The sequence below is a fragment of the Rhinopithecus bieti genome, unplaced genomic scaffold (assembly GCF_001698545.2).
Source record: "Rhinopithecus bieti isolate Rb0 unplaced genomic scaffold, ASM169854v2 scaffold_8783, whole genome shotgun sequence".
NCBI classification, from domain to species: Eukaryota; Metazoa; Chordata; class Mammalia; order Primates; family Cercopithecidae; genus Rhinopithecus; species Rhinopithecus bieti.
The window spans coordinates 3179788-3201410 of record NW_016806197.1 but is presented as its reverse complement, the minus strand read 5'-3'; the positions used below and the strand labels follow the sequence as shown (position 1 = coordinate 3201410).

The window sequence follows — 21623 nt, the reverse complement described above, 5'->3', positions numbered from 1 at the left end:
GATTACATCGTGAGCCACAGCTCCCGGCCTATTATTTTTAAATTACATATTTCTCTTTCCTTTTGTCAAGTTTTGCTTTATGTATTTTGTGGTTCTATTGCATGAGTATGTTTATCATTGTTAAATCTTCCTGATGCATTCATCTCTTTAACATGTGAAATGTCTCTCCTTGTTGCATAACATTTTTGTCTTAAACTCTTATTTTGTCTGCTATTAATGTTGGTGTTCATGATCTCTTACAGTTTTGTTTGCATGGCATACATTTTCCTGTCTTTTTAATTTCATCCTATCTGTGTCTTTGAATCTAAAGTGTGTCTGTTAGACATCATGTAGTTGGATCTTGCTTTTTAAACCTGTCTAGCAGTTTGTCTTTTAGTTGGAGTATTTAGACAATTCAAATTTAATATAATTATTGTTGGGTTTACCTTTGCCATTTGGCTATTTGTTCTGTGTAAATCTCCTGTCTTTTTTGTTTCTCTTTTCTTCTTTGATTGCGTTTGAGTTAAACAATGTTTAGCATATCATTTTAATACCTTCATCAATAGTTTAACTTTTAAAAAAAGTTTTTTCATAATTTCTAGGAATGATAGTAAGCATTTTAATTTACCACAGTCTACTTCAGATAATACTAACTTAATTTCAGTAAAATTTAAAATCTTTGCTCCAATATAGTTCTGTTCCTTCCCTCCTATTTGCTGTTATTGGCATGTGTGTTATCTGTGTATATGTTAAGAACTTGACAATATAGTGTTATAGTTATTGCTTTATACAATTTTATGTTCTTCAAAGTAGTTAAGAAATGAGAAAAATTGTAGAATCTTTCATACCAATTAATATATTTACACTTTCTGATGCTGTTTATTTCTCCCTGATTATTCATGTCACTGTCTACGATCTTTCAGTCTGTTCTTCTATTAGTATTTTTACAAAGCAAGTCTGTTAGCAATGAATTTTCTCAGCCTTTGCTTATCTGGGAATGTCATTTTTAGCTTTCATTTTTGGAGGATAGTTTTGTTGGATTACAGAATTCTTGTTTTTTCATTTTAGCACTTTGAATATGACATTTTACTGTCTCTGTCTTCCATTGTTTCAGATGAGAAATCAGCAATTAATCCTACTGATTTTTTCCCTGTACAGTGTGATAAGTAGTTTTTTTTCTTGCTGCTGTCAAGATTTTACCTTGATCTTATGTTTTCTTTGTTGTTTATATATTTATTTATTATTATGTTTTCTTTCCAACTTTTATTTTAGGTTCGGGGGTGCACATGCAGGTTTGTTATACAGGTAAATTGCATGTCATGGGGGTTTGGTGTATAGATTATTTTGTCACCGAGGTGGTGAGCATAGTACCACCCAGTTGGTAGTTTTTTTTATCCTCATCCTTTCCCACCCTACACCCTCAAGTGGGCTCCAGTGCCTATTGTTCCCTTCTTTGTGCCCATGTGCACTCAATGTTTAGCTCCCCTTATAAGTGAAAACATGCAGTATTTGGTTTTCTGTCTCCATGTTAATTTGCTTAGGATAATGGCCTCCAGCTCCATCCATGTTGCTGCAGTGGACGTAATCTCATTCTTTTTTATGGCTACATAGTATTCCATGGTGTATATGTAGTATATTTTCTTCATCCAGTCCACTGTTAATAGGTATCTAGGTTGGTTCCATGTCTTTGCTATTGTGTGTAGTGGTGCAATGAACATATGAGGGCATGTGTCTTTATGGTAGAACTGTTAGTCCAAACTGTACCATTTTGTAAGCCCCCTGTCATTTCACAGACCTTGATCAAAGTGAAACATTCCTTGGGGGATTGGGCCGTGAGAAACATCCTGCCCGATTGCCTGACTTTCTTATCACATTCTGCTGGGAAAAAGTCCAAGGAACATCACTGTCACATCCTGCCACATCAAGGGCCAAACCGCCTCATCATGGGAACATCTTATCAACATCCTCCCGGGCAGCAAGCCATATCCCTCAGACCCCTCCCTCCCAGGCCTAAAATTGCCCCAGCCTGTAAGGAGAGGTGGGCCTTGGCATTAAATTGGTGCCCTGCCTCTGCAGATCTTATGCTGGACATAAAACCTGCATTGCTGTAGAGCTGCCAACTCGCTCATTCTTTCTTTAATCCTCGCTTTCACATCAAAACCTAACAAGAGCAATTCATATTCCTTTGGGTTTGTATTTAGTAATGGGATTGCTGGATCAAATGGTAGTTCTGTTTTAAGTTCTTGAGAAATCTCCAAACTGCTTTCCACAGTGGCTGAACTAATTTGCATTCCCAACAACAGCAGTGTATAAGCATTCTCTTTTATCTGCAACCTCACCAGCATCTGTTATTTTTTGACTTTTTAATAATAGCTATTCTGACTGGTACGAGATGGTATCAAGCATATTAAAAAATGGTCAACATCACTAATCATTAGAGAAATGCAAATCAAAACCACAATGAGATACCATTTCACACCAGTCAGAATGACTATTTTTATGCTTTCAACAGTTTCACTCTGGTGTGTATATATGTGAATATTTTTCTATTTATTCGGCTTGAGACTTTTTGAGCCTCTTGGGTCCATAAATTAATGTTGTTGTTTTTTTTTTTAAATCAAACTTGTGAGGTTTTCAGCCATGGTTTCTTCTTATGTTCATTTTCCCCTTTGTGTCTCTCTTTTCCTGTGAAAACTCCTATCATCCAAATGTGGGTACCCTTGATCATGTTACACAGGTCTCCAAAGCACTGTTCATTTTTTTTCCTTCTTTTTTTATTTTCATAAGCTGGTTTATCTCAGTAGATCTACAAGTTTTCTTATTTTTTCATCTGCCTGCATAAGTCTGCTATTGAACTTTTCTGGCGAATTTCTCATTCCAGTCATTGCACTTTCCAAATCTAGGATTTCTGTTTGGTTTCTTAAACAAAAAAAAATCATTTCTGTCTCTTTATTGGTAGTCTCTCTTTCGTAAGACATCCTTGTTATACTTCCCTTTAATTTAAATAGGATTTCCTTTAGTTTTTTGAACATATTTATATTAGCTGACTTAAAGTTTTTGCCTAGTAAGTTCAACATCTGGGCTTCCTCAGGAATAAATTCTATTGACTACTTTTTTTTCCCCATAGATGGGTCATACTTAAACTATTTCTTTGTGTGTCTCATAATTATTTTGTCAAAAACATTATATTTTAAATATTATAATGTGACAGCACTGGTAAGCAGACTTTTCCCTTCTCCTATCCCTGGGGTTTGTTGTTTTTGTTGTTGTTTGTGACCTTCCTGGACTATTTCTGTAGTATTTAATCTGTATCTTGTATAGACACTGAAGTCTTTGTTTGAATATCTGAGTCACAAATAGTGATTTGACAGATTTTCTTAAATGCTTTAAACCAGCATGTCTCCCATCATTTTCCAAGGGGTGCTGTGTATGTTGGGGCATGCTTTCCATGCCCCAGCAGTTCACAGCTCTGCCTTAGCCTTCACTTCCTGCTTTGTGCAGAGTCTCAGAGTCAAGGAAAAGTTAGAGAGTGGAGCTCTGTCAGGTCTTTAGTGGGTATTTGTTTAGCCCTCCACATGCATATGGCCTTCTATATCCCCAGTTATATTTTAGAAATTTTCAAAGCCTTCTAAGGACATCTCATTTCCCAAATTTTCCTTTTAAGTTTTTTGGCCAGTCTCTTGTTTGCCTCTGCTAAAATTGCTGCTTCTGGCAGCTGCAAGGTTAACCAAATACTACTGATTTTTTTGGACAAACTCCCTGGGCATAGGGCTTTTCACACTGAATGAGCTCTTGAGTCAGGTGAAATAAAGATTAGCCTGTGAATAGGGCTTTTCTAGGGGCACCAGACAGGTCACATAGTGACAGTTCTCTGGGCATGAGGTTTTGGCCGAGAGCTGCTTTTGTAGCCAGGCTGCTGGCATTCACAATTACTGTGGTTCTGAGGCTGCTGGTTTCCAAGGCTACTATGGAACTGGGAAGAGGTACATGGAAATTGAGAATGAGGCAGGTTGAAACACCAGAAAGCTCAGCATTCTTACTAAGATTCAACTACTTTTCTTAAATAGATGTTCAGGATTGTCACAAATCTTTGATTAAATTTTGGAGTTCTGAAAAAGTTAATTTTGACAGTTTTGCCAGTTGTCTAATTGCTTTGTGGAGAAATGAATTTTTAGAAATCCCTCATCCACCATTCCAGAAGTACCTCTCAATCTGCCTGTGCTTTTAATCCCTATGCATATTGCCAGTCTATTTGATATCTGTATAATGGCCTATAAATATTTATTGGCAGCCATGAAAGTCCACTGTTTGATTTCATTGAGAGTTGCTTGCGAAATAAACATGAAATGGTTATTTATGAAGCTGCTTCAGCTATCATCCATCTTCCTAACTGCACTGCAAGAGAGTTGGCACCTGCTGTTTCAGGTTTGTTTTATATTTGATGACTGGCTTTTGCTTATGCTCCTAAGTTTTTGCTCTAAGTTTCATAGGTCTGCAGAATAGGTGTTAAGACTGGTTTTTGAACGCTAGCTCTGTGTATATATAGCCTTTGCATTCTGATAGCTTATATGTAAATAGTTTATTTTAGTTGTTCCTTACTTTATTACTTCTTTTTTTAATGTTTCTATTTATGTATATAAAACTTCTGAAAGAATTTTATTTCTATGTACATAGTTTATTAATAATAATTCTTTATTGCTTTTTTTTAAGTTTTTATTTCCTCATATGAAACTTTTGAAAACATTTTACAGTTTTCCTTGGTGTTTAAAAAGCCCATTTGTTTTCAGAACTGTCAATATTTCTACCATTTAAGTTCAAGTATTAATGGGTATGCTAATTTTTTAAAAAGAAGAGCAAACTTTGTTTCCTATTAAAGTTTTATAAGTGACCAAAAGTGCTTTTTCTTTCTTTTTTTTTTTTTTTTTTTTTTTTTTGAGACGGAGTCTCGCTCTGTCGCCCAGGCTGGAGTGCAGTGGTGCGATAGCTTGGCTCACTGCAAGCTCCACCTCCCTCGTTCACCCCATTCTCCTGCCTCAGCCTCCCGAGTAGCTGGGACTACAGGAACCCCAAAAGTGCTTTTTCTATTTTGATAAATTTATATTTTTCATGTAAATTTTTTATGCTGTGATAAAATCTATGCATATTTTGAATGTGATTCATTATGTACTATATTTTCAGCTATATGGTATATGATGAGATGAGGAATATTCACAGCATATATAGGTAATATTCACTATATCTATATCTGTATTTTAGTTCTTCAACTTTTCTGTAGTTCTCCTAAGCCAGGAGTATTCACAGTATATATATGTAATATTATATATTATTTTTTTTTTTTAGTTCTTCAGCTTTTCTGTAGTTCTCCTAAGCCAGCCTTGAGATATGCAGCTGTGAGGACCTTGAACAAGGTAGGTGTTTCTTTGCTAACTGTTGACTTATATCAGTATCTAATTGAGAAACATTAAATGTGAAGCATTTGGTTTTCTCTCCAAGGTTAGTATATATGATTCATGGGCTTCACCTCTACAACACTTCACTTATATTTGGGGTCTTGGGGATGCCCATTTTTATTATTATTTAGCTGAAGATTATCACTCATTCCTGACTTCTAAGCATTTTATATTCAAAAGCCACACTGTCCAATATGGTGGCCATTAGCCATCAGTGGCTATTTCAATTTAAATTAATTAAAATAAAATAAAAAATTCAATCCTCAGTCACATGAGTCATACTTCTTGTACTCACAGCCACATGTGGTCAGTGGCTGTTGGGCAGTGCAGATCTTGAACATTTCTGTCATTGAAGGAAATGCTCTTGCACAGTGCTGGTCTGCAGCAGCCCTGTCCAGTAGAAACCCAATGTGAATCACATATATAATTTTAAATTTTATAATAACCACATTAAAGTTTTTAAGGTAAAATTAATTTTAATAGTATATTTTATCATATGTCATCTCAACATGTAATAGATATTTTTACATATCTCAAGTTTTTGACATCCAGTATATTTACATTTACAGCATACTCAATTTGGATTAGCCACCTTTCAGATGCTTAGTAGTCACATGTTGCTGTCGGCTACATTATTAGACAGTATAGATTTAGAGGATATAATACAGAAACACAGAATAAATTAAATAAGCATAGAAAATGTAAATGAAAGTTAAATGTAGTAGAAGACTTGTCATAGGCAGTACATAATTATAAATTAATTGTGTAAACAATTGAAGAAAAGAGAAGTTTAGAGCAGCCATGGAATAAACCTTTATAGAACAACAATTTAAATTGTTTTTAATTAATTTATTTATTTTGGAGACAGAGTCTCACTTTGTCTCCCAGGCTGGAGTGCAGAGGCGTGATCTCGGCACACTGCAACCTCCACCTCCTGGGTTCAAGCAATTCTCATGCCCCAGCCTCCCAAGTAGCAGGGATCACAGGTACCTGCCACCATGCCCAGCGAATTTTTGTATTTTTAGTAGAGTCAGAGTTTCGCCATGTTGGCCAGGCTGGTCTCGAACTCCTGACCTCAGGTCATCTGCCCACCTTGTCCTCCCAGAGAGCTGGGATTATAGGTGTGAGCCACCAGGACCTAAATTGTTTTTAAAGAGCTGATACAGGTCCACAATCCCTCATCTCTAATCTTGGGGCCAGATGTGTCTCAGAATTTGCTTTTAGATAAATTTTAGAAAGGTTATATGGTGTTATATCTTATTTACTAACCCCAGTGGGCCTGGGGCAGCATCCCACCATTAAAACACCTTAATATTTTTGCACAAAACATATGACTATTCTTGTCAAGTGGTACAAATTAACAATTGAAGAGTTTCACATTAGTTTGGGTCATGTTTTGCTGTTAAAGAAATTTTCATCCCAATGCTTCGCTTTCCAGAGTTTTTTCAGATTTTCCAAATTGTGGGTAAGGGATTCTATACCAATACTGGGATAGACAAAAAGATGGAACAACATCAGCAAAAACAAGGACACAGGAGAATGGCCGACCATGTAGTAACTATAGATCATGCAGTTTGGCTGGAGTTTGCGTGTTGAAATGCAGAAGTATTTTTTAAGTGCTAAGATATTAACAGTCTTTGTCGAGCACTGTCTACTATGCTAGATCCCGTTCTCAGTGCTCCTAACATCTAATAGACATATATGAACACGTGTACTATAAGGAAATACAGGCCAATTATAATTTTTTAAAAATGGTAATGTTAGAAAGGTTATAGGTCAGGTTAAAGGTTACTCTCTAACAAAAGAGAGTACGATGCTGTACTCTGGCCGTTGATCATTTATTAAAAGATATACCTTGTTAACTGGAGCCATTCTTTTTGAAACAATGACTTTTAACTTATCCTGTCCTCTTTGGATTGCCACTTACCTCAATTAAAATTTAAGTTCTGGCCTTTATCAGAAGCAATTTGTGTAATTTTTTTTCTTACCCTTCCACAAGGTGGCAATGAAGCACCCCTCTGCTGTTACTGCCTGCAATCTGGACTTAGAAAACTTAATCACAGACTCAAACAGAAGCATTGCTACCTTAGCCATTACTACACTCCTCAAAACAGGAAGTGAGAGCAGTGTGGACAGGCTCATGAAGCAGATATCTTCTTTTGTGTCTGAAATCTCAGATGAGTTCAAGGTAAGAGTTTAAACATGATCATGTTTTCTCCCAGTCTGTTGGCTGCCTATTTATTTTCTTAACAGTGTCATTTGAGAAGCAGACGTTTTAAATTTTTATGAAGTCTAATTTATCAATTTTTTTCTTTCATAGTTATTACTGTTCCCTAAGAAACCTTTATCTACTTATTTTCTCATGCTTTAGGCTAAATGCTTTATGGTTTTAGATTTTACATTTTAGGCAGTGATCCAAGTTGAATTACTGTTTGTTTGGTAAGTTCAGTATTTTTTCCATACCGCTATCTACTGTATTCCGCCATAATTTGTTGGAAAGACTTCCTTTTTTCTATTGGAGTGCTTTGGCACCTTTGTCTACAAAGCAAATACCCATATAATTTTAGGTATATTTTTGGGCTTCTTATCATGTTACTGAACCGTTTGTCAATCCAGTACCATTACCACACTAATATTGATTAATGTAGCATTATTGTACCTCTTAAATGTCAAGTAGTGTGGTCTTCCAACTTTTTCTTTTTTAATATTCTGGTTCCTTTGCATTTCCTATGAAATTTAGGACTAGTTTATCAATTTCTACTAAACAAAGCCTACTAGGATTATGACTAGGATTGTGTTGAATCTCTAAATCAATCTGGGGAGAACTGACATCTTAATTTAAGATTATTTTCTATTTCATGAATATGAAATATCTCTCCCTTTAGATCTTCTTTAATTTCTCTGAGCAGTGTTTTGTAGTGTTTACTCTAGAGGTCTTGCAAGTCTCTTGTTAAATTTATATCTAAATATTTTATGCTTTTGATATTTTATTAAAATTTTTTATTGTTTACTACTAATGAAAACTTTAAAAAAATACTTTTCCATATTAACTTGGTATCCTGTAACCTTGCTGAGTACCTTTACTGGTTCTAGTCATCATTATTCACATTCCTTGAGATTATCTATATAAATAATTATGCCATTTGTGAATAGAAACAGTTTTACTTCTTTATATCCAATCCAAATGCCTTTCCTTTATTTTTCTTGGCTAATTAAAAAAGTACTTCCAGAATAGGGTTGTATAGAACTGGTGAGAGTATGTCAGAGATGATAAAAGAATAAATTTCAGTTAAAAGAATAAAAGTAGAAACATTGTATTGCTTCATTCTTTCTTTATACTCAATCTAGTATAACCCTATTTACTCTCTACTTAGTATGCATCCAGACTTTCAAAAAACAAGCTTTACCTGTATATTCAAGCAGACAGTTTTGTGCATCTGGTGTAGCAGTTGCTTGTTCCAGTTTTTTCAAATTGCTTTTGTAGGAGTGAGTTTTTTTCTAAAGACATACATTTTGTTATTAAGATACCTTGACTTTGATTTTGACTGCCTGTGGTAGTGGGATCTTTGTGTGACCTCTTGAGCAGTACAGAGGGTCAGTGGTATCTGATACCCCAGTGACTTAGGGTACAGGCATTAGTTGAGGTCGTGGTGAAGTTTAGCCGGGGACCTAGAAACATAGTCTTTGGGCTCCAGTAGTGCCAGCAGAGCATCACGTGTGCCTATTTTTAGGCCCAGCTTACACTGGCTCCAGTGTTGGTGGGTACTAGAGGGCTATCCTTGGGCCTCCAGGTGGCTTGCTAGAAACAAATATTGAGAGCAATGAGCCCAGTGTGTGAGTGGGTTCTCCGGCCCCTGGCAGCTGGTGTGGTGTGGGTGATGGGCACTAGTGGTGTTGGAGCAACCCACAGGGTCACAAGCAGTCTGTGTTGGTGTTGGTAGAAGCTGCAATGGGTTGGATAGGCTAGGTTCCAGTCCCACAACTGCCTGTAGCAGGGTGGTGAGTATTATGCTAAGTGTGTTTAGGAGAGCTTGTTATATCCCATGTCCCTCCCCCAGTTGGGTGACAGCTGCAGCCACATCATCTCAAACTCAGCCTGAGGGTGGAGCATAGCCTAGCTTTAAACTCTCAAAATGGTGCCAGCTGTGGGCTTGTGACTTGAGAGGGTGGGGACCCTTCAGGTGAGCAGCATGGGCAAGAAGCTGTGGGGAGTGTGGTCCGCTTGGGGCTTGGTCTCACAGCAGCCCATTGAAGAACATTGGATATTGTCCTAACTATGCGTGGGGGAACCTGGGTTTCCTGTCCCACCTTTGACCAAGTGGTGGCTGCAGCCACATCAACTTGAACTCAACCCAAGGTGGGGCACAGCCAGCATTAAACTCTCAAAATCATGCCATGGACCAGGGAGCAGAGAGGGAGGGGTTCCTCCCAGGTATGCAGTGTGGGCAAGAAGCTGTGAGAAGTGTGGTCTGGTCACACATCAGTCTGACAGCTCCCTGCTACAGAGCAGTGAGTATGATCCTAGATATGTGTAGGATAGCCTGGTTTCCCTGCCCTCCTTGGCCAAGTAGCAGCTACAACTGCATCAGCCCTAACTCAGGTCGAGGGGAGGGCGCAGCCCAGTGTTAAACTCTCAATAAGTGGCAACGCAGTTGTGGGCAGGAAGTCGGTGAGGAGAGCAGTCTGCTCCTCTCAGTCTTCATGGCATCCTGCTGCAGGCATAATACTTGTCGTAATGATTGCAGAGGATAGCAGGTGATCCTAATGCATCCTGATTTATATCCTATGGGTATCCTAACGATCAGAGATAGCAGGTTATCCTAATGCATATCCTGATTATCCCTATGTGTATCCTCAATGATGCAGAGATAGCAGGTTGATCCAGATGCATATCCTGTATTTATCGCTATGTGTATCCTAACGATGCAGAGGATAGCAGGTTGAGTCCTAATGTCATATCCTGATTTACTATGTGTATCCTAAGGAAGCAGAGGATAGCAGGTTGATCCTAATGCATATCCTGATTTATCCTATGTGTATCCTAATGATGCAGAGGATAGCATTTTTAGGATAATACCTGCTGCCCTGCGGCAGGATGCTGTGAGACTGAGATCTCCCTGTCCCTCCTTGGCCAGGCAGTGACTGCAGCTATGCACAAGACTAATTTAAAATGTCAGGCAAAGGAGTTAGAAGTTTTGGAGGCAGTCTTTGTGGTGGTGAAGAGAATGACCTTTAGAATCAAAATCCCTGGGTTTTAATCCTGATTCTACCACTTATGAGATATGTGACCTCAGGTGAGTCACATAAATTCTTACTGCCTCAGCTTCCTTAGCTGTACAATGGAGATAATAATAATACTTACCTCACAGAGTTATTGTGAAGTATAAATGAAATAATAAAGAATTAAGAATAATATATGTGTCATTATTATTATTTTATGTATGTGTAGTATGGAAAGAACTGCTAGTTCATAATTGATCTTTTAACGTCTGCACACAGAATAGTTGAATATTGACTAAGTGGGTTATTTCTTCCTTGTTTTCAGTGCAGTTATATAACTCTCTTGAAATACAGATAGATTTGTTTCAGTTTGCTTTCGGTTTTATATTTTTCCCCTTCTCATCTTTTTTTTTTTTTTTTTTTTTTTTTTGAGACAGGATCTCACTGTGTCACCCAGGCTGGAGTACAGTCGCATTATCATAGCTCATTGCAGTCTCAACCTCCCTAGGCTCAGGTGATCCTCCTGCCTTAGCTTCCCAAGTAGCTGAGTCTACAGGGGCAAGCCACCATGCCTGACTAATTTTGCATTTTTTGTAGAGACAGGGTTTCACCATTGGGAGAAAGGCAGCAGGATTGATTGCCCAGGCTGGTCTTGAACTCCTGAGCTCAAGCTGTTCACCCACCTCAGCTTCCTGAAGTGCTGGGATTATAGGCATGAGCCACCATGTCCAGCTGCATTTTCCCTACTTTCTATAGGATTTTTAGTCTTTTGTTTCCTTAATTTTTTTGTATATTCAGGATATTAGCTCTTTATCTGTGAAAGATGTTACGAGTATTTTCTACCAGTTTGTCATTTAACTTTTCTCATGATGTCTTTTGTCATGCAAAAGTGTTATTTTTTTTTTAGGTAGTCATATTTACCAGCCTTTTATTTTATTTGACTTTGAGTCATAATTAAAAATTATATTCCCTTCAAAGTATAGAGTAATTCACTCATGTTCTCTTCTAATACATTTATAGTTTTGTATTTTACATTTAGATCTCTGGTCTGTTGAATTTTTTTATTATATATGCTATGAACAGATTCAATCTTATCCTTTTCCATTGACTATCCAGTTAGTTGCCCCCCAAAATTTTATTTAAGGCCAGGTGTGGTGGCTCACACCTTGAATCCCAAGACTTTGGGAGGCCAAGGCAGGGGCATGCTTGAGTGCAGGAGTTCAAGACCAGCCTGGGCAACATAGTGAGACCCTGTCTCTACAAAAAAAATAGAAAAATTAGTCAGACATGGTGGTGTACACCTATAATCCCAGTTACTTGGGAGGCTGAGGTGGGAGGATCGCTTGAGCCTGGGAGGTTGGGGCTGCAGTGAGCTGTGATGATGCCACTGCACTCTGTCATGGGCAACAGAGCAAGATCTTGTGTATTAGTCTGTTGTCACACTACTATAAAGAAACACCTGAGACTGGGTAATTTATAAAGAAAAGAGGTTTAGTTGGCTCACAGTTCTGCAGGCTGAACAGGAAGCATGGCAGCGTCTGCTTCTGGGGCAGCCTCAGGGAGTTTTTACTCATGGTGGAAGGCAAAACATGAGCAGATGTCTTACAAGGCAGAAGCATGACCAAGGCGGGTGTGGAGGGGTGTCACACACTTTTAAATGACCAGATCTCACAAGAACTTACTATCACAAGAACAGCACAAGCAGGGAAATCTGTCCCCATAATCCAGTCACCTCCCACCAGGCCCCACCTCCAACATTGGCAGTTACAATTCAACATGAGATTTGGGTGGGGACACAGATCCAAACCATATTACCTTAACTCAAAAAAAGTTATTTTAATTTTTTCTATAGACAGTTAGGGGAAAGCTGAAAGAAAATTTTTAAGACCATCTTTGCCCCAATAATTTGAGACATCGTCTTTATCATATGTACCTGAGTTTGTATGTTCATACAAACTCAAAAAAGTTGCATACGTACTTGAATCTGTGTCGAGTGTCTATTCTACTTATATATTGGTCTGTTTGTTCATATACTACTGCTACACTCTGTTCTAAATATAGAAGCTTTGTAGGATGCTTAGCCCTCCATCATAGTTCTTTATTTTCATTGTTTTCCTGGCTATTCTTGCATGTTTCTTTTTTTTTTTTTGTTAGATGGAGTTTCATTCTTGTTGCCCAGGCTAGAGTGCAATGGCTTGATCTCGGCTCACTGCAACCTCCCCCTCCCAGGTTCAAGCAATTCTCCTGCCTCAGCCTCCCACATAGCTGGGATTACAGGCACCCACCACCACGACCAGCTAATTTTTTGTATTTTTAGTGGAGACAGGGTTTCACCATGTTATCCAGGCTGGTCTCGAGCTCCTCACCTCAGGTGATCCACCCGCCTTGGCCTCCCAAAGTGCTGGGATTACAGGCGTGAGCCACTGTGCCCAGCCACATGTTTATTTTTCTAATGAACTTTAGTATCAAGCTGTCTAGCTTCATAAAAAACCTTGTTGACATTTTCTGTTGGGATCACATTAAATTCATAAGTTAGGGGAGAACATATATCCTGATGATGTTTGAACATCCTAAGAACAAGGATGTCTTTTAATTTGTTCAAATCTGCTTTTATGCCTTTTAAAATGTTGTTTAAAAAATATTTTATATTAGTTTTGAATGGTTTTAAAATGCTTATTTCTAAATAACTTACCTTTTCATTGCTATTATAAATGTTTTTTATTCCATTTTATCTTCTACCTGGTTATCATTTATGTATATGAATATTACTGGTTTTGCATGTTAATTTTATATCCTGCTACCTTGGTGAATTATTGAGTTAGTTTTATTATTCATTCTCTAGGGTTTTCATATATACCATCATGTCATCTAAAAACAAACATTTTTGTTTGTTTTGTCTTCTGCAATTCTTGTTTCTTTGTTTTCCCTTATCTAATTGCATTGGCTAATATCTCCAGAATCATGCTAAATAATTATGGAGATAGTGGCATCCTTGCATCACTTCTGACCTCAATGGGAATGCCTCTCAGGCTTCCATATTAAGTAATATGCTGGCATTAAGATTGAAGTATATATGTTTACTTTATGGACATATCTATTCCTTTTTTTTTTTTTAAGAATGTTTATTAGGAATGGATGTTGGATTTTATCAAAGACTTTTCAGCATTTTGGATATTATCCTCTGACTCATGAATGTGATGTTATTTTATCAATTTTCTAATGCCAAACCATCTTTACATTCTTGATAAACCCCATTTTATCACGGTGCATTATTTCTTTAATGTAGTGTTAGAATCTGTTAACCAATATATTACTTTTAGAATTTTTACATCAATATTTATAAATGATTTTAGTCTGTAGTTTTTCTTTCTGTACATATATGCCATCTTTATTAGGCTTTAGTATCATTGCTTCATACAAACATTATGGAGATTTTCTTTCATTTTCTATGCTCTGAAACTGTATATATGGATTTGGGGTTATCCAATTATTGGTAGACAATTCTGAATTATCCATGCGTCTCTTTCCTGCACATCTTGCAAGTTAGGCACTAACTGCCATCTGTTTCCTGCTATCACAACTGTGTTCCCTTTCCATAATACAAGACATCTTCCAGCCTTAGAAGATAGAGATCGTGTCTCCCTCTAAAGGAAAGGGAAGATTTCCTTGCAGCCCCAGAAAATACTAATAGTATTTGGAGCAAAAAGCCCTCTGGAGCAAAAAGCAAACATGTTTATGGTCCAATATAGTAATGTTTTTCTTCAGAAAAAAGGACAGGCATGCTTACTCCCCACTGTAAATGTTCAGGTTCCATCCTTAGGGTTCTTATCCAGCCTACTGCAAGACCAGGTATTATCTGGCTCTTTGCATTGCACTTTAGAAATTGGGGCTCAGGAAACCCACCCCAAAATGCTCATACTCTGGCTACTGCTACTGCTGTGAGTAGTTAACTGTCTTTCATCACTGAGCCAGGAGTCTCATGTTTTCTACCAGCATCCATGAAATTGTGACAGGTTAACTTGTTAGCCACAAGTAGGGTAAAATCTCACATTCTTCATGCATCTTGACACAGGTCTGTATTTTTATTTTATTTTATTTATTTTTTGAGACAGAGTCTCGCTGTGTCACCCAGGCTGGAGTGCAGTGGTGCAATCTCAGCTCACTGCAACCTCCGCCTCCCAGGTTCGAGCAATTCTCATGTCTCAGCCTCCCCAAGTAGCTGGGACTTGCAGGCCCACACCACCACACCCGGCTAATATTTGTATTTTTTTAGTAGAGAACAGTATTTCACCATATTGGTCAGGCTGGTCTCGAACTTCTGACCTTTGGTGATCCACCCACCTTAGCCTCCCTAAGTGCTGGGATTATAGGGTGTGAGCCACCATGCCTGGCTGACACTGGTCTTTCAAGTTGTGGTAAAATTCCCCTAGAAACCATTTTGTGAAGTAGATCCTTGATAGCTTTCTCTATTTCTTCTGTGGAAATCAGTCTGTTCAAGCTTTTTATCTTTATGGTTCACTTTAAAATCTTTGATGTGATTATTTGTCTGAGGCAGAGGGAAGGGATCTCTTAATGAACTTTATTTTACATTGCTTTTATTTTCCTTTGTGGTCTCCTTGGTTATCTTCCATGAAGAACAAGTATTGTCATTTTAGGCAACAACAGTGTCTTAGCTTGCAGTAAGTAAGTAGGAAAGTATGTTTAGTAGCCAAAGTTACAAAGATGAATGTCTTTTCTGTGCTTGCTTTTGATAGGTGGTGGTTGTACAGTCATAAAAGTGAATATTCTTTTTGTTTTTCTACAGGTGGTGGTTGTACAGGCAATTAGTGCTCTCTGTCAGAAATACCCTCGAAAGCACAGTGTCATGATGACTTTCCTCTCCAACATGCTCCGAGATGATGTAGGTAGACTACTTTTTAATCATAGGAAGTGGCTCTCTTAAATTCTTAGGATTGCCATGAAATACCGTAGTGTTTTAAGGAGATTTCTTTATCATCTCAGTATGCCTCTCAATTAGTACACTAAGTCTGGTTACTGTCTTATTAATAAACATGCCATTGCTCTACTTTCCCCACTTGGAGAAAAAACACTTTTTTCTTTCAAAAAGGTGGGAAATGAAATTTGAATTTTATAAGCATGAACCTTGGAGTGTAAGCATTTCTCCAAAACGTGTCCCTAGAATGAATGGCAGTTTTATCTTCTTTTTTGCCAGGGAGGCTTTGAGTACAAGCGGGCTATTGTGGACTGCATAATCAGCATTGTGGAAGAGAACCCTGAGAGTAAAGAAGCAGGCCTAGCCCACCTTTGTGAATTCATTGAGGACTGTGAACACACTGTTCTGGCTACTAAGATTCTACACTTGTTGGGCAAAGAGGGCCCTAGAACGCCTGTCCCCTCCAAATATATCCGGTTTATTTTTAATAGGGTTGTCCTGGAGAATGAGGCTGTCAGAGCTGGTGAGTCATTGGGACACTGATATTGATGATGCTGATCTTTTGAAATACTTAGGAGAGTGATAATGAAATTGAAAAATGAAGTTGCAGGATCTGTTGGATGGTGGGATTTTAGAGCATGCTTAGGGCCCAGATATCTTTCTTTGTAGTCAATTTCCATCCTCATTTTTGCCTTAGATTAGAGACAAATAACCCTTCGCTTTCAGTGTGATAGGAATACTGTGATGGCTCATCTGTTTTTTCAGTTATAGTCATAATTATGAATGTTTGTAGAATTTGTTTATATGTTTCTATATGTATATTTTTAAGTGACTTTTCCTCCCTAATCTTTCTTCCCCTTAGCATATGAATAGATCCAAATCTCTCCCATTAAAGATGTAAACTCTCTATAAGCCTTTCACTAGCTACTGACTCTATACTTTCCTTCCCCTCGTAGAAAAACTGGAAGTAGCCATTATTAGCTGCCTGCATGAATTCATTATCCATTTTTCTCTTTAACTCAGTATGATGTAGCTCTCCTTTAAAAAACCTCTGAAGTAATTTTATTGAAAATTACTTATAAACTAGTAGAATCAAGTTAGATACTTTAATGTTCTTATCTTTGTTTACACTCATTCCACTTGATGTGCTATTGACTGAACACTTGGTGAAACCCTGTAGCCTTGGTTTCAACAATAGCCTACATGTTTCCATCACTCCTCACTCTTATTTATAGAGCTCTTCTTCCCAGCCCCATTCCTTAAAATATTAGTTCTCTGTAGGGTTTTGACTTCTCAACATCTACATTCTTCTTGGTGATCATTTCAGAGCTCTACTGATAGGCTGTGACATTCCAGTCATGTCTCTTTCCTGAACTTGTTTGTCCGGATAACTTAAAGCACTTCAAATTCAGCCTGAAATTCAAACTAACCTCACATTCATCATCCACTCAGTTATCAAGATAGAATCTTGTTCTGCTGCCTTACAGCCCCTATCTGTTATTTAGCAAAGTGCTTTCAATTGTGTCTCCTTAATATTTCTTCATTCTCTCTTCTATTTTCATGGTGCTGATTGAGGCTCTCATCATTTCAGATGCCTAACTATCTGACCGCTTCTAGACTCACATATATCCAGCCTATTCTTTACACTCTGCTAAAAAAGGGGGTGGGGGGACTTTCAAATATACATATTTATCTCATATTTAATATCATTTAATAATGAGATTAAACCATACCCTAATTTTGTTTTATTTCCAGTCTCTCCCATGTCTCTTCTTGCTCTCCAACATGGGTCCTATGCTCAGCCTTCCCCAACTGTCCAGTAATATACCACACTTTCTTCTCTGGGCAGCGGCCATTTGAACTTGTTATTTTCTCTGCCTCTAATCCTACTGTTATCCTGCCTTTTTCCTCTGGCTAACAGTACTTGTTCTTCAGATTTTAGCTCAAGTAATATGTGTTAACTCCTTGTCTTAGTTTTCCACCACCAATTCTGATTTAGTTCCTTTCTGTGTATTCACATAGCATCCTGGATATATTTCTTCCATGGACTTACTATGATGTGCCATAATTCTCTCTCTACATACCTATCTTTCCCACTAGAGTATAGCTCCTTGAGATCAGGGACATGTCTTTTATCTGCCCCAGTACCTAGCACAATTCCTGACAAAAGTTTGGTGAACGATCAATCTTTGTTGAATGAGAGGAATTTTGATAATAGAATTTCTTTTTATGCTTGGGGCTGGTTGTTTGAGATTAAAGCTTAATCACATCAGTGTGATATATAAGGGGTTGTGGTGGGGTGGAGATATAGCTCCTACAGAAAATCTATATGAATCTTTTTCCTCAATTCTTGGAAGATTTTCCTATCTTCCAAGAGCTCTCTTGGGCTTGCAGAATTCTGTTTCTGCTTAACAGTATCAAAGAAATAAGATCAAGAAACAATAAAACAGGAGGGTTTATCTCCACTAAACATAGGAACACTTTTCTAATTTTTTTTCAAATGGTTATTGGTTAACTTTGAGAAACCAATATTTATGTAGCATAATTGTATGCTTCATTATAGCTGCTGTGAGTGCTTTGGCTAAATTTGGGGCTCAGAATGAGAGTCTTCTCCCAAGCATCCTTGTACTCTTACAGAGGTAAGTTAAATAATGTCTTTTTTTAAAAAAATAAGAATTCTATATGGTTAAATAGTGAAATCCTCATTGTACCATAGAGCAGATGTACTCTAAGGCCTAAGAGTAGAGCTGTTGGAGCAAGTCAGGGGCAAATGGCAATTCCTTTCTCTTTTTAGTAATTATGTATACCTCTCAATCAATTGGATGTGCTATTGACTGATCACTTCATGAAAGCCTCTAGCCTTGGTTTACGCAATAGCCTACATGTTTCCATCACTCCCCACTCTTATTTATAGAGCTTCTCTTCCCAGCCCCATTCCCTAAAACATTAGTTCTCCATAGGGTTTTATGTGCTAGGTACATGTCGCCTTAGACTTTGGCTTTCTCTCACATGATTTTGAGAAAGTGACTTAAATACATATGCCTCAATTTGTACAACAGGCTTACTTAAAAAAGCTATTAGGTAATTCACTATGCAGAGTTGAAAATAATAGTTTTTCATTGTTTTCATGACTCTGTGTTTGATGAGGAAAAGACTTGCTTTAGCAAACTGTGTTTGCATCTTATAATTGAAGCAGATAAATTACAAGCCAAAGATTGGCTAGTTTACATAAATTGTCATTTGAGCAATAACAATGTCTGGATTTTGAATTTATCTTTTTAGTATCCTTGGAAAGTATAATACTCTCATTTCCTAATTACAAAAAAGTCTAAGTCTTCAACAGGGTCATGTGGTTACAGATGGAAGAAAAGACTCCAGACTGCTATTTCATGTTCTTGTGCTCCTCGTTATTTTAATGCCTGCTTCTGTAGTGCTTGTGATTCACAATAACAGTATTTCTTTAGTAATTCAGGACGGTACCCAAGATTTGTGGAGACTTTAGGAGCTACTGTTGGCTATTGTTGAGCACTTTTTTAAAGATAGTATCAGATGACGACCTGAGCTGTGTCCTTTAGATTTGGTAGTAGAGCTATTAGAAGTCTTTGGGGTACTGTGACATGACTATTCTGTTTCTCCTGGACAGGTGTATGATGGATACTGATGATGAAGTACGAGACAGAGCTACCTTCTATCTGAATGTGCTGCAGCAGAGGCAGATGGCACTAAATGCCACATATATCTTTAATGGTCAGTGAAAGCCAAGGATGTACACTTTTGTTCCTCAAATGGTGTCTAGGAAACATATTTCATGATTTGCATATGAGCTAACTTCACTAGGCAAATGCTTGGTTTTTGTCTTTGAATGTGCTTCCATTTCTAGAGAAACCTGTGTTTATAGGACAGTTTCTAATTTGGTAATGGTAATTCCTATGCAACAATCTATAAGAATATAGATTGGGCCCTTACATTTTTTAAGAACGTTGCTCACTTATTCTTGGTTCTCCTTGAACTCCCTCTTGGATGGGTTTACCTTTTCCCCATTTTCTTATGCTATCGTTGTTCCCATATAGCTAAGTTGCTTTCTTTTCTGGGAGGTACATACATTTTGTTGAAAATGTGTATGCTATGTTCCCATGTTTCCCTGAATGAAATAAGCCAGTTTATAAGTTTATAAGGTAATTTCAAGAATATCCTTTATTTTTATATTTAGGTTATAAAGCTTTTGGTTATATTTTTCTCTTCCTTCAGAAAGCTGTGATAAATATTACAAACCTGGGCCTATTTAGATTTGAGGATTGGCAAGAGGTTATAATGCTGAGATTTCTCTGTGTTTCACAGGTTTGACGGTCTCCGTACCAGGGATGGAAAAAGCCTTACACCAGTACACCTTGGAGCCTTCAGAAAAACCATTTGACATGAAATCAATTCCTCTTGCTATGGCTCCTGTCTTCGAACAGAAAGCAGGTTAACTCTATTCGTTTTTCTGTGTATAAGTAGTTTTGCAAAACTAAAAAATATTAGCATATTTTCTGTAATACTCATTTAATTGTCACTTTTTTTTTGTTTCTTTTGGAGATGGAGTCTCGCTCCTGTCACACAGGCTGGTGTGCAGTGACGCGATCTCGGCTCACTACAACCTCCACCTCCCAGGTTCAAGTGATTCTCCTTCCTCAGTCTTCCGAGTAGCTAGGACTACAGGCATGCGCCACTACGCCTGGCTAATTTTTCTAGTTTTAGTAGGGACTGGATTTCACCATGTTGGCTAGGCTGGTCTTGCACTCCTGACCTCAGGTGATGCACCTGTCTCAGCCTCCCACAGTGCTAGGATTACAGGCAGGGAGCCACTGTGCTCGGCCGATTGTCACCCCTTCTAAATCTTTTAGATTTAAGACCTATTTTTATTAGAGTTTTAAAAAACTCCTGGTTTTTACATAAAAGCAGTAATATGAAATACACTCCAAGAAAAAGGTTTTTTTTTTAATGCAAAGTGTTACAGTATCTGAAGTCAGTTGCCACTGTGTATCTCAGAGCAGTTAATAGTGCTGTTGCCTCCTATTTTTATTTTCTGAAGTTGATAATCTCTAAGTTAATTGATTTTGTTATTGGAGGTTCGTCTTAAAAGAATTTATGGGACACAATCATAAAAAATATTCCCAAAGAATATCTAATTTTAAAACTTAAAACAAAAACAGAAGACATAAATGTTTAGTGGTTAGAACACAAAACTGGGAAGAAAAAATTTTATGCTTATTTTCAACATTTTCAGTTTTTCTGTTGATATAAGTAATTTTCCTATTTTGTTCATGAGAAGATTCTTTAAATAAATTGTTCTTCCTTTTCTGAGTAATTTTGTACATCCTAGTCCATTTAAAGCAAATTCTATATTTTTAGGGCTTACTTTATGATTCCACAACATATGTTCACTACATACATTTTAATTTGAGTGTCCCCCTATCAGAAGTGACAGATAACCTGTAAGTATGATTTAGTAATAGCTCATTATATATCTGCTAGAAATATCTGCTCTCCTCTCTTTCTGTCTGCATTGCTAGCTTGATAGTACGGGGAGAAGGTCACTTACTTGCTCATATCTGTCTTTATAGAAATCACATTTGTGGCTACTAAGCCAGAGAAGTTGGCTCCTTCCAGGCAAGACATTTTCCAAGGTATGATGATTTGATGGTTAGACGTAATAATCTTGCCCCTTGGCATTGTAAATATAATAAAGTCCACCAGTCTTACTCAATTTGATCAGTTCTCAATATAGGAAATCTTCATGTGGCTGAACACCATAGGGTATAATTGCTGAGGCTACCTGGAGTCTAGGAACTTTCCAGTTTGTAATTGCTCACTGGGAATGTTTTTCTTTTCTGTACCTCGTTGGTTAACAGGGAACTCATTGTAAAATAAGTATTTAGTTTCTTTTTTTTTTTTCTTTTGCTTTCATTAATATATAAGCTCACTTACTTAAAAGATTATTTCACTAAAACTTGGGGACATATTAGTTGAATGTTCAACTATTAGTAAGGCTATGGAAACTA

General features: G+C 37.4%; 1 protein-coding gene across 1 annotated transcript in view; it reads left to right on the top strand.

Annotated features, from left to right (window-relative positions):
• The first annotated feature begins 1261 nt into the window (after nucleotides 1-1261).
• COPG2 (coat protein complex I subunit gamma 2) overlaps nucleotides 1262-21623 on the top strand; it is a 68309-nt gene continuing 47947 nt past the window's right edge. Inside the window, exons 1-10 of the mRNA XM_017875090.1 lie at nucleotides 1262-1284; nucleotides 4271-4404; nucleotides 5320-5387; nucleotides 7429-7617; nucleotides 15454-15549; nucleotides 15862-16105; nucleotides 18146-18221; nucleotides 19226-19329; nucleotides 19921-20046; nucleotides 21186-21248. Coding sequence (XP_017730579.1) covers nucleotides 4326-4404; nucleotides 5320-5387; nucleotides 7429-7617; nucleotides 15454-15549; nucleotides 15862-16105; nucleotides 18146-18221; nucleotides 19226-19329; nucleotides 19921-20046; nucleotides 21186-21248 — 1045 coding nt within the window. The 5' untranslated portion in view covers nucleotides 1262-1284; nucleotides 4271-4325. The remainder of the gene's footprint in view (nucleotides 1285-4270; nucleotides 4405-5319; nucleotides 5388-7428; nucleotides 7618-15453; nucleotides 15550-15861; nucleotides 16106-18145; nucleotides 18222-19225; nucleotides 19330-19920; nucleotides 20047-21185; nucleotides 21249-21623) is intronic.